Source organism: Microcaecilia unicolor, chromosome 7 (assembly GCF_901765095.1).
Source record: "Microcaecilia unicolor chromosome 7, aMicUni1.1, whole genome shotgun sequence".
Taxonomy (NCBI): domain Eukaryota; kingdom Metazoa; phylum Chordata; class Amphibia; order Gymnophiona; family Siphonopidae; genus Microcaecilia; species Microcaecilia unicolor.
In genome coordinates this window covers 234,898,201-234,911,956 of record NC_044037.1, presented here as the reverse complement: position 1 = coordinate 234,911,956, position 13,756 = coordinate 234,898,201, and the positions used below count along the sequence as shown (strand labels likewise).

The 13,756-nt window shown below is 50.7% G+C and overlaps 1 protein-coding gene across 1 annotated transcript in view; it reads right to left on the bottom strand.

The window, feature by feature from the left end:
- TTC21B (tetratricopeptide repeat domain 21B) overlaps nt 1–13,756 on the bottom strand; it is a 220,258-nt gene that overhangs the window by 20,152 nt on the left and 186,350 nt on the right. The window contains 1 exon segment of the mRNA XM_030209686.1: nt 4,657–4,881. Within this exon segment, the coding sequence (XP_030065546.1) occupies nt 4,657–4,881 (225 nt within the window).

The following is a 13,756-nucleotide window of genomic DNA, read 5'->3' as shown; positions in this document are numbered from 1 at the left end:
TCACACAAACCGGCAAACCTCCTCCATTTGAAAGAGCAACACCTTTTCGTGGAATCTTTCCTAGAAGCAAGCAAGACTCGGGAGACACCCTCTGAAAGACCCAAGGAGGCAAATTCTAAGCTTTCAACATCCAGGCCCTGAGAGCCAGAGACTGGAGGTTGGGATGTAGAAGCGACCCCTTGTTCTGGGTAATGAGGGTTGGAAAACACTCCACAGTTCCTCAAAGGACAACTTCAGAAGAAGAGGGAACCAAATCTGACGTGGCCAGAAGGGTGCAATCAGGATCATGGTTCTGTGGTCTTGCTGGAGTTTCAGCAAAGTCTTCCCCACCAGAGGTATGGGAGGATACACATACAGCAGGCCTGTTCCCCAATGCAGGAGAAAGGCATCTGGCTAGTCTGGCATGGGCCTGAAGCCTGGAACAAAACTGAGGGACCTTGTGATTGATCTGAGTGGCAAAAAGATCCACCGAGGGGTTGCCCCACGCTCGGAAGATCTTGTGGACTACGGCCATGTTCAGTGACCACTCGTGAGGTTTACTCTGCTTAGCCTGTCGGCCAGACTGTTTACGCCTGCCAGATAAGTGGCTTGGAGAAACATGTGCCCAAAGCCAGATCTGGATGGCTTCCTGACACAGAGGGCGAGATCCGGTGCCCCCCTGCTTGTTGGTGTAATACATGGCAACCTGATTGTCTGTCTGAATCAAAATGGTTTGGTTGGACAGCCGGCCTCTGAAAGCCTTTAGAGCGTTCCAGATCGCTCGCAATTCCAGGAGATTGATCTGAAGACCCTTTTCCTGAACGGACCAGACTCCTTGAGTGTGAAGCCCATCTACATGAGCTCCCTACCTCAGGAGGGATGCATCTGTCGTTAGCACTTTTTGTGGCGAGGAATTTGGAATGGATGTCCCAAGGTCAAATTGGATCAAATTGTCCACCACTGCAGAGAATTCTGAAAGTCGGTGGACAGTTGTATCACATCCTCTAGATCTCCCATAGCTTGACACCACTGGGAGGCTAGGGTCCATTGAGCTGATCTCATGTGAAGGCGTACTATGGGAGTTACATGAACTGTGGAGGCCATGTTCCCCAGAAATCTCAACATCTGCCGAGCCCTGATCTGCTGAGACACTCGCACTAAAGACACTAGGGACAGGAGGTTGTCTGTCCATGCCTCGGGAAGATAAGCTCGAGCTGTCCTTGTGTTCAACAGAGCTCCAATGAATTCCAACTTTTGAATTGGGGTGAGATGGGACTTGGAGTAATTGATCACGAACCCCAGTAGCTCTAGCACCTAAATATTCATTTGCATGGACTGTAGAGCACCTGCCTCCGAGGTGCTCTTCACCAGCCAATCGTCGAGATAAGGGAACACATGCACTCCCAGTCTGTGAAGCGATGCTGCGACTACCGCCAGGTACTTTGTGAATACTCTGGGTGCAGACGCCAGACCAAAGGGCAGAACACAGTACGAAATCGAAGATACTTCCTGTGAGCTGGGCGTATTGAGATGTGTGTATAAACATCCTTTAAGTCCAGGGAGCATAGCCAGTCACCTTCTTGAATCATGGCAAGAAGGGTGCCTAGGGAAACCATGCTGAACTTTTCCCGGACTAGAAATTTGTTCAAGGCCCTTAGGTCTAGGATGGGACGCATCCCCCCTGTTTTCTTTTGCACAAGGAAGTACCTGGAATAGAATTCCAGCCTTTCTTCTCCTGGTGGAACGGGTTCGACCACATTGGCCTTTAGAAGGGCGGAGAGTTCCTCTGCAAGTACCTGCTTGTGCTGGGAGCTGTAAGATTGAGCTCCCGGTGAGCAATTTGGAGGTTTGGTTTCCAGATTGAGGATGTATCCTAACCGGACTATTTGAAGAACCCACCGGTCGGAGGTTATGAGAGGCCACCTTAGGTGAAAAAAGATCAACCTCCCCCCAACCGGCAAGTCGTCCAGCATGGACACTTTTATTGAGGCTATGCTTAACTGGAGCCAGTCAAAAGCCCGTCCATTGCTTTTGCTGGGGAGCAGAATGGGCCTTAGTCACAAGCTGTTGACGAGAACGAACACGCTGGGAATGAGCCTGGGCAGCCTGTCGAGAAGCAGGAGTGTACCTACGCCTAGAATACCAGTAGGGAGCACTCCTCTTCCTGCCAAAAAGCCTCCTAGATGAGGAGGCAGTAGCAGAAGGCGCAAGATGGGAGAGAGAATCCATAGCATCATTGTGCTTCTTGATCTGGTGAACTAGATCCTCTACTATTTCACCAAAAAGACTGTCCCCCTGGCAAGGAACATCCGCCATTTGCTGCTGGACAGAATGATCCAGGTCAGAGACACGCAGCCATGACAGTCTGCGCATCATTATACCTTGGGCAGCGATCCTGGATGCCACATCAAAAGTGTCAAAAGTACCCCTGGCCAGGAACTTGTGACACACCTTCTGCTGCCTGACCACCTGGTGAAAAGGCTCGGCTACCCGAAGGGAGTGCCTCAACCAAGCCCAACAGTTGGCGTATCGAGTCTTGCAACTGCATGCTTGTGAAGAGCTGGTATGATTGAATCTTGGCGGCGAGCATAGCTGCCTGATACGTCTTCCTCCCAAATGAGTCAAGAGTCCTAGCCTATCTGCCTGGGGGTGCCAAAGCATAGTTTCTAGAACTCCTGGCTCTCTTGAGGGCGGAGTCCACCACCATGGAATTGTGGGGTAACTGAGACCTCATCAACCCAGGTTCATTGTGGATCCGATACTGGGACTCAGCTTTTTTCGGGATCACGGGGCCAACCAGTTTCGCATAAAGACTTCCTTCAGTACCTTATGCAGAGGAACTGTCACTGCCTCTTTAGGTGGAGAAGAATAATCAAGGACTTCGAGAATCTCAGTCCTAGGCTCATCCTCAACCTCCAAAGGGAAGGGAATAGCCGTAGCCCTTTCCCGGACAAAAGAGGAGAGAAGTATCTGGGATCTTCTCCTGACTCCCACGAACGCTCCTGCTCAGTGTCGGATAAAGCTTGAGTTAAGGTGCTTCGACACTGGACCTGCCTCGATGCCGAGGAACGATGTCCTCTATGGCGATGTTGAGAAGTCGACGCCCGATCCAACTGCGGCGAAGCTCCCTCCACCGATGTCGAAGGGGAGTCGACTTGGGTGGTAGCTGATGCCGATGCCGCAGGCGGCACCACAGTTGAAGACCTCACCACAGGAGAAGGGCCTGAGACCGCTGCAGCAGATGGTACAGAAGGCGCAAGCACCCCCCGACACAGAAGCTGACTGATATAGCAGTCCCTCCAGAAGTTCTGGAAACAAGGCCCAGATGCGCTTGTCGAGAGCCGCCATCGGAGAAGGCTGCGGGGTCGATGGAATAGGCGGTGTCAGAACCTGTGGAGGTTTGGGAGCAGGTACCGGGCTGCTAGGAGAACGGTGCATCGGCACCTCCTGTATCGAGGGGGAGCGGTCCTCTAGGTGCCGACGCTTCTCGGGTGCCGACTCTCTCGACGCCCCGGAGCTCCCGGTACCGTGTGTCGACGGAGAACGATGACAGTGCTTCTTTGCCTTCGCTCAACACCCGTCATCGAGACTCCTCGGTACCGATGAGGAAGACGTGGAATGAGGAAGACGTCTCCTCGGGGCTGGGGCCAACAAAGGGCGGTCCTGGGGGGCCTGCATAACAGGAGGCCTCGAGGCAGGTGGAGACCCACTCAATGCCTGACTGCTCCCAACGCGAACTGGTCTCTGAGTAGCCACTACCTTTGCTCCCAATGTCGATGCTCCTGTCAATGTCCACGCCGACGCCCTCGGTACCGATGTTGAAGGACTGGACTAAGCCCCAAAAAGCTTCTCTCGTTGGGCTTTTCGAGATGCTTGGGTCCATTTCTTCATACGAAGACACAAAATACAAGCGGCTGGGCTATGGGTCGGGCCCAAGGCACTGGATACACCAGGTGTGAGTATCAGTACCTGAGATGGTCCAGTTGCACCGAGTACAATGTTTGAAGCCGCTGGGTGTCTTTGATGACATGGAAGGAAAAACGGCCTCGGCGAAATCAAACGACGCAATTGTGCCAAAAAAGAAGGCACAAAAAAGGGAATAAACCTGACCGCGCGGCCCAAAGGCCGTTCGCGTCGAAAAAGCAAGGAAACTTTAAAGGTGGACAAAAAACAAGAGAACTGCGGGAAAACTACTACTTTTTTAAAAAATTCTTTTAAAAAAGAAAAGCGAAAATAAAGCGAAACTCAGTCGTGAAGAGTAGTTCTCTTCCTGGGCCTGACGGAGCGCAGAGGAAACACTGCCACACCTAACCGCGGAGAAAAAAAGAACTGAGGCACACGCAACAGGCGGGAAGTTGTTCGCGCATGCGCGCCAGAACTCTCTGGCAAAATCCTTGTGTTTATTTTGCTTGCAAAATTTCCGATTCCTGGGCCGCTGCGGACGTCGACCCACATGTGAGAACAAGCAGCCTGCTTGTCCTCAGAGAATGCTGTTTAGGCAACGCATCTATGGATGTTTATGCATGAGAACAGTAAAACCACTGCTTTTTAATCAGCTTAATTTTTTGGCAAACCCATGCTAAAACTGTTTTTGCACTGGTTCTATTTCAGAGGCCCCTCAATGTAGTCTGTAATTTGACATAATAAAGAAATTAAACTATATTTGAATTCAGTTACCTTGTTGTGACGAAGGCAACGTTTCAGCAGTTCACCTGCCAAATCATATTTTCCTGACTGAATGTAAATATCAGCAAGCAGCAGCCAACTCTTCTCAAACTCCTCTGCATCAATGGCATTCCAGTTCATTTTTGAAATGCGTTTTAATTGATTCCTAGCACGTGGAGTTTGTTTTAAGATCATATATGCTGTTGCCACTCCCAAAAGTGCAGGAATATGATCCTTCTGTAATTAAAAAAATCAAAATTGTGGGTTAAATATTCCAAATACATTTGGAATAATGTGTAAAGAGCCAAATGTATTAAAGAGTTTCTCCCATTCAAAGTGTAATTATATAACAGAACGCCTAGACAGAAAAGGCACATAAATGCGTATATTGTGCCTGTAAAGGCAACAGATGCACCCATATGCTTTTTAAAAATATCCCACAGAAGAGCTCCTACACAAAACTACACCTGCTCACAGACAAGTATAAATTTGTGCATATACTGTATGTGCTGGTAGGAAGTAGCGAATGGTAAAATTATGTATCATACCTGATAATTTTCTTTCCATTAATCATAGCTGATCAATCCATAGACTGGTGGTGGGTTGTGTCCATCTACCAGCAGGTAGAGATAGAGAGCAATCCTTTTGCCTCCTTATATGTGGTCATGTGCTGCCGGAAACTCCTCAGTATGTCGATATCAAAGCTCCATCCGCAGGACTCAGCACTTAGAGAATTACACCCACAAAGGGACACTCTGCCCAGCTCACCACCGCCGAAACGGGGGAGGGGAATCAACCCAGCTCATCCCCACACAAGTGGGGGAGGGGAATCCGTCCAGCTCATCCCCGCGGAGCGGGGGGAGGGACACCACACCCGCCGATGCGGGGGGATCTGGCTTATCCTGCGACCGCAACCGCGGGAGGAGCTGGCTGACCCTAACACCGCCGAAGCGGGAGGGATATAATGCTACCCTACTGCCGCACGAAGCCGGAGGGAGCGCCGGCAGAATTTAGGTCTCAATCCAGCCCTGTAAAACGGAGGGGAGAGGAATGCAGCAGCTCACTGTAACACAAAATCGTCTCAACTCCAGAAGAATTCAATCGAAAAAACTTGAACAAGAAGATCCTCCTGAACAGGAACTGAAAACTAAACTTGAACCTGAAATGCAACCAGAATATAAACAGTACAGATATCTGGGAGGGGCTATGGATTGATCAGCTATGATAAATGGAAAGAAAATTATCAGGTATGATACATAATTTTACCTTCCATATCATCATGCTGATCAATCCATAAACTGGTGGGATGTACCGAAGCAGTACTCACCCAGGGCGGGACATAGAAATCCCTGACCGCAACACTAAAGCTCCAAACCGGGCCTCCATCCGAGCAGCCACAGTCAAGCGGTAATGACGGGAGAAGGTATGAGCCGATGCCCAAGTTGCCGCCTTACAAATCTCTTCCAAGGAGACGGACCCAGCCTCTGCCATTGAGGCCGCCTGTCCTCTAGTGGAGTGAGCCTTCAGCTGGATAGGCAGCATCTTCCCCGCGACCACATAAGCCGCTGCAATGGTTTCCTTGACCCATCGTGCCACTGTAGGCTTGGATGCCTGCAGACCCTTACGAGGACCTGCGAACAGCACAAACAGATGATCCGACTTCCGGAAAGCATTGGTCACTTCCAAGTATCTGATGATGACTCGTCTCACATCTAGATATTTGAGAGCAGAGTACTCCTCTGGGTAGTCCTCCCTGTGAAAGGAGGGTAGGCAGAGCTGCTGATTCACATGGAAACGAGAAACAATCTTGGGCAGGAAGGAAGGCACCGTGCGAATAGACACTCCTGCCTCAGTGAACTGCAGGAAGGGTTCCCGACATGATAGCGCCTGGAGCTCGGAAACTCGTCTGGCTGAAGTGATAGCCACCAAAAAGACTGCTTTCAACGTCAGGTCTTTCAGAGATGCCCTCGACAAGGGTTCAAAAGGCGGCTTCTGCAAGGCTCTTAGCACTAGATTGAGATTCCACGCAGGCACCACCGAGTGCAGAGGAGGGCATAGGTGATTAATTCCCTTGAGAAAGCGCACCACATCTGGCTGCGAGGCCAGGGAAGCACCCTTCAGGCGACCCCTGAAGCAAGCCAGAGCCGCTACCTGGACTTTAAGGGAACTGAGCGACAGGCCTTTCTCCAGTCCTTCTTGCAGGAACGCCAACACTGAAGAAATTGGAGCAGTGAAGGGAGAAAGAGAGCCTGCCTCACACCACGATGCAAAGGTACGCCAAACCCTGGCGTAAGCAGTAGGAGTAGAGCGCTTCCTCGCTCTCAGCATAGTGGTGATGACCTTGTCTGAGAAGCCCTTCTTCCTCAGATGCTGCCGCTCAATAGCCAGGCCGTAAGACCAAAGGGGGAGGGATCCTCCATCACCACGGGACCCTGATGCAACAGGCCCCGCACCGCTGGCAGCTCCAGAGGGCCGTCCACCGACAGCCTGATCAAGTCCGCATACCAGGGACGTCTGGGCCAGTCCGGACCCACCAGGATTATCCGACCCGGATGCTTTGCCACCCGGTCTAGCACCCTGCCCAACATGGGCCAGGGCGGGAACACATAGAGAAGCTCCCGTGTCGGCCACCGTTGGAGAAGAGCATCTACTCCCAGAGATCAAGGGTCCCGTCCTCTGCTGAAAAAGCGCGGCACTTGGCAATTGGCCGATGACGCCATCAGATCTATGCTCGGCTGGCCCCAGCACTTCGTGATGTCCAAGAACGCCTGAGTCGATAGCTGCCACTCTCCGGGATCCAAGGTATGGCGACTGAGAAAGTCCGCCTTGACATTCATGACTCCCGCAATGTGGGCCGCCGACAGCTGTTCCAGGTTCGCTTCCGCCCACTGGCATAGATTCATGGCCTCCTTGGCTAGAGGGGCGCTCTTGGTACCTCCCTGGCGATTGACATAGGCCATGGCCGTGGCATTGTCCGACAGGACCCATACTGGCTTCACTGCCTGTACCGGGAGAAACTCCAAAAGCGCCAACCGAATGGCTCTGAGTTCCAGGAGGTTGATAGACCACTTTGCCTCTGCAGGAGACCAAAGGCCCTGCGCTGTCCTTCCCAAGCAGTGGGCTCCCCAGCCCGTCAACGAGGCATCCTTCGTGACGACAACCCACTCCGGGGTCAAAAGAGGCATTCCTGCAGACAGCTTGTCTGTCCTCAGCCACCAGCTCAGCGCCTTGCACACCGCTGGATCCAAGGGAAGGCGCACAGCTTAATCCTCCGACACTGGAGTCCATCGCTGCAGCAGAGAGTGCTGTAGAGGTCTCATATGGGCCCTGGCCCAGGGCACTACTTCCATCATGGCCGTCATAGAGCCCAACAGCTGCACATAGTCCCAAGCCCGAAGAGGCTACTAGGAACTGGTCCACCTGAGCCTGAAGCTTGACAATCCGATTGTCTGGCAGGAACACTCTGCCCACTTGGGTGTCGAAACGAACTCCCAGATACTCCAGGGACTGAGTCGGGCGCAGCTGGCTTTTCTCCCAGTTGATGATCCACCCCAGGGAGCTCAAAAGAGCAATCACCCGGTCTAAAGCTCTGCCGCACTCTGCATAAGAGGGGGCTCGGATCAACCAGTCGTCCAGATAAGGATGGACTTGTACTCCTTCCTTTCGTAGGAAGGCCGCGATGACCACCATTACTTTGGAGAAGGTCCGCGGAGCAGTAGCCAACCCGAACGGGAGGGCTCTGAACTGGAAGTGTCGGCCCAGGACTGCAAAACGCAGAAAGCGTTGATGAGGAGGCCAGATGGGAATATGCAAGTAAGCTTCCTTGATGTCTAAGGATGCCAGGAACTCCCCTGCCTTCACTGCCGCTATAACAGAGCTGAGAGTCTCCATTCGGAAGTGCCGAACTTTCAAGGCCCGATTGACCCCTTTGAGGTCGAGGATAGGCCACACAGAACCTCCTTTCTTTGGTACCACAAAATGGAGTAACGTCCCTTGCCAAGCTGATCTTCTGGCACCAGAACGACCGCACCCAGGCGGATCAGATTGTCCAAAGTCTGCTGCACTGCCACAGCTTTGACCGGAGACTTGCAGGGAGAGTGCACAAACCCGTCTCTTAAGGGTCGGCAGAACTCTAGCTTGTAGCCGTCTCTGATGACTTCCAGCAGCCAAGCGTCTGAAGTTACCCTGGTCCACTCGCCCAGAAACGAGGATAGGCGTCCTCCAATCTGCTCTGGTTCATGGACCAGGGCCCCGTCATTGGGTACGAGACCCTGGGGGAGGACCGGAGGACACACCTCCAGGACGGCGGTCTCTGCGAAAGGAATGCTGCTTGGGGGAGAAGTTCCTCTTGAAGGAAGAGGGGGCAGAGGAGCCCGACTTGCCCGGGCGATACCGACGGGCTTCCTGAAACCGTCCTTTGGAGGAACCGGGGCGGGCACCACTGGCCCGAGCCCTGACCTCCGGTAACCTCTTGCCCTTGGACCTGCCGAGATCGGTCACAATCTTGTCCAGCTCGACCCCAAAGAGCAGCTTGCCTTTAAAAGGCAACTTAGCCAGGCGAGACTTAGAGGCATGGTCAGCAGACCAATGCTTCAGCCAAAGCCAGCGCCGAGCAGAGACTGTCTGAGCCATACCCTTAGCCGAGGCTCTCAAGACATCATACAGCAAGCCTGCCAAGTAGGCCAAGCCCGATTCCAGGGCCGGCCAATCAGCCCTCAAGGAAGGATCTGAGGGGGAAGCCCACTGCACAATCGTCAGGCACACCCTGGCCACATAGGAGCAGCAAACTGAGGCCTGCAAACTTAAAGCAGCCGCCTCGAAGGTCGACTTTAAAGCCGCCTCCAATCTTCTGTCTTGGGCGTCCTTTAGGGCCGTGCCACCTTCCACCGGCAACGCCGTTTTCTTAGTCACCGCAGTGATTAAGGAATCCATGGTAGGCAAAAGAAAGGCCTCCCGTTCGCCTTCAGGCAGAGGATAGAGGCAGGACATAGCCCTAGCCACTTTAAGGCTCGCTTCTGGGAAATCCCATTGAGCCGAAATCAAGGTGTGCATGGCTTCATGCACGTGGATGGTTCTAGGCGGGCGCTTTGTCCCCAGCATAATGGCAGAGCCAGCAGAGGCTGAGGGAGAGACGTCCTCCGGAGAGGAAATCTTCAAAATGCTCATGGCCTGCACTAACAGGTTGGGCAAATTCTTTGAGCGAAAGATCCGCACTGCAGAGGGGTCATCCGCTCCATCCGAGCGGGAATCCGTCTCCTCCAAGGAATCCCCAAAGGACCATTGGGAGAACTCAGATACGCTGCCCTCATCTACATCAGAGGAGACAGAGTCCTCTAGGGCCTGGAAATCCATCCGAGGGCGTTTGCTTCCGGAGGCCTCAACCCCTTTATGAGACAGGGAAGCAGGGGCAGCGTTTTGCATAAGAAAAGCCTGATGCAGCAGCAAAATGAACTCAGGGGAGAAACCCCCCAGACTGTGCACTTCTGCAGCCTGGGCCACAGCCCTAGACGCACCCTCAACCGGCGCTCGCAAGAGCGGGGGAGAAACATGCTGCGCATCCAAAATGGCGTCCGGCGCAAAACTCCGAGGAGCCGCGCGGGAAGAACGGCGCTTAACTTTTGCTGCTTTCTTGCCATCGCCCGAATCAAGGGCGACCATAGCATTAATGTCTCCCACCTCGAGGGCGGCCCAAGAAGAAGCCATCCGAGCAGAGTGGCCAGCCAAAATGGGGGGGGGGGGGGGGGGGGGGGGGAGCAGCGGGGGATGGGCGCCTATGGCGGGAAAAACCGCCGCACCGGAGGAAGAACCAGGACACTGACCAGACTCCAAACTGACGCCCAAAAAAGGCGATTCAGGCTTTGAAAACCCCCGCATCCCCGCTAGATGCGCACACGCGGTCCGGGGAGCGATTCTTCGCGCCCTCGCCCTCTGACGCCATAAGCCACGTGGAGACCGATCGGGGAATCCCCTGCCCGCTACAAAAGGTGAAAACCAACGAACTGGTGTCCCAGTGAGCAGCTGCAATAAACACTGATATAAACGTTGAAATAAACGCCCTTAAAGGACATCCAAAATTTTTTTTTTTTTTTTAACGGAGCCAGCGGGAGGGGGGAGAAAAGAAGGGACCTGGCACCATCAGGATTGCACTTGCTCAAGAGGAGCCCTCAACCCCAGGTACTCAACAAAACCTAAGAATTAGGCTTGGAGACCTAGCCAGAGCTGCTGCTGTGTGTGACCACCACCTGCTGAGATAGAGAACATACTGAGGAGTTTCCGGCAGCACATGACCACATATAGGGAGGCAAAAGGATTGCTCTCTATCTCCACCTGCTGGTAGATGGACACAACCCACCACCAGTCTATGGATTGATCAGCATGATGATATGGAAATGCATGTGTATTTTATAAAATACATGCATGAGTACAGATCCCCCCCCCCCCCCCCCCTCCCACCAATTCTCTATTCCTTGCAATGCCTACGTGTTTAGGCAGATATTTTAGAAACCTTATTTGTTATTTACTCATGCAAATACAGTTAGAAAAACAATGGATCTTTAAATTAAAAAGTTTAAAACACACAGGATTGAATACATTGATTGACGAGAAGATTTTTCTATAGAAACTGTGGAGATCTAATCTTAAGACCTTACTGGTTGCATTGCAGCTGAATGGACCAATGATCATAGTAGTTTACACTTTTTGAGTTGTGATTGGCTGTGGAAATGATGGCAGCATTTTAGTCCAATATGCAGCACCATTTTGAAATAATTTGAAGCGGCATGAAAAATTAGAAGCAGTATGAATTGTGATACAATTGTTGCATAAGATGGGCAGAGATACCTTTTGGGAACCCGTTTAAAGAAAATTTAGTTTTCTAACTTTCTCTTTTTCTGTTTTAGAAGGCAGCGTGCAAGGGAGTTAGTGACAACTGAATGGCAGCTCCTGAGGAAGCTGAAAAGTGAAACGGAGAAGCTCCGTAAAGCATAAGCCAGTTCAGCTATGCTGCCGTTTTCAAAAAATATACTTCAGCTGCTAAGACGTTATAAAAATACAGAAAACTTTTGAAAAAATATGCTAGTTTGCCTATTGAAGTAGAGGAGGTTTTTATTTATTTTTTTGTTTTATATTAAAATTTATTAATATTCTTTGCCCTTTTCCCTCTTTTCTTGATTTTCACTTTATTTTTTTTCCTTGTTTATTTTCTTTTATTGAGAAGGTAGTACGATAATACAAAATTATCAATAAAAAATACAACCAAACCAAAATCCAAACCTATTGAATAAAGCACAGGAATAAATGTTAATAGCAGTGTAACCCCAAATCCCCATTCCCTCTCCCTCCCCTCCCAAGATGGAACTCTCTGATCTAGGTATCAGGTGACTACGAGGTGTCCGGTCGTGAGGTTCATTTAACATATGTCCCAAATTTTATGATATTTAGTTAAATGTCCTGTGTGCATAGCTGTGAGTCTTGACATCAAGTGAATATTGTCCAGCTTACGTAAAATTGTTTGAAGGTCAGGGAGAGTGGGGCTTTTCAATGCCACCACTAAGACCATCTTGCTTGCCACAAACACCTGTGTGGCAAATTGGTGAATAGACCTTTTAACTCCACGAGGCTTAAAGTGTAGGAGATAAGCATCCATTTTCATAGGATAACTAGCTGCAGTTACATTAAAGATAAATTTCAGAACATCCGCCCAGAACATCTGGGCATGCGGACAGGACCACCAAATGTGAAACATATCTCCCTCTAAACCACATCGGAGCCAGCAAAGTGCTGAACCGGAGTGGAATATCTTAGCCAAGCGCTGGGGAGTATAGTACCAACAGTAAAGTATTTTGTGCCCATTTTCCACCATTGCACTTGAAATAGAAACCTGAAGTAAAGATTTAAATACTTGCTCCCATTGTGAAAACTCGTATGTTACACCCATAGCCTTCTCCCACTTAGACAGACAGTACTCAATAGGTTTACGGAATGAGAGGAGAACTCTATATAGTCTAGAAATGCCACCTCTCCCTCCCCCCCACATAAGCCCTTGTTCAAATAAGGTTTCCGACAAGCTTAAGTCACCTTTTGCCATACGTACGATGAGGTCTCTTAGCTGGTGATATTGAAAGGCCTGCAAGGGGGAGAGCCCATATTCTTTACCTAGCTCTTCAAAAGGCAAAACTACACTCTCCTCCCATACTTGACCCAACTCACAAAGACCCAGGCCCTCCCATAAGCGGTAACAAGAATCCTGGCTACCTGGGATAAAGTGAGGGACAAAGCGGATAAACATGTGTAGAAAATATGTACGGCCTGGGAAAATTTTTTCTCGTATCCTACTCCAAGTGGTGAAAGGCCATTGGAGCAGAGGTGGGCAATCTCTAATTATCTCTCCCAGGACCTACCTAGGTAGCCATGGTATTGTTTCAGTGGGTGAGGATCTAACCACCCCTGCTCAAGACGCTTCCAAATCTTCTCAGTACCCTGAAGCCAATCTGCCAATATTCTAAGATGGGCTGCTTGGTAGTACAATAGAAAGGATGGGACTCCCATTCCCCCCCCCCCCCCCCCCCCCCCACTATCAACTGGTACATCACCTCTTTACGCACCCGTGGTGGCCTTTTTTTTCATATGAAGGAGAAAACTCTACATTGCAAACCCCATAGAAATTTGTCTGGCAAGGAAATAGGCAATGCCATGAATAAATACAGTAGTTTAGGTAGTATGATCATTTTTACTGCGCTGATCCTCCCGACCCAGGAGAGTGTCAACCCCTCCCAACGGTCTAGCTTTAGGAAAAGTCACACCATAGGAGGGAAGTTAACCTCATATAGCTCATCAATCTGATGAGTTATATTAATTCCCAAATATCGTATGTATCGGGTTGCCCATCAAAATGGGAACCAAGATTGTAATATAGCTATGTGCTGACTAGACATGCTCACATCTAGGGCCTCTGACTTATCAAAGATAATCTTAAAGCCTGAAACTGCACCGTAGTCTCGTAGCATGTTTGAAATTACTGGAAAGGAAATCATCGGTTCCACCAGGGTAAGAAGTACATTATCAGCAAAAAGGAGAATCCGGGTCTCAATGTCCCCATACCATGGACCCTTAA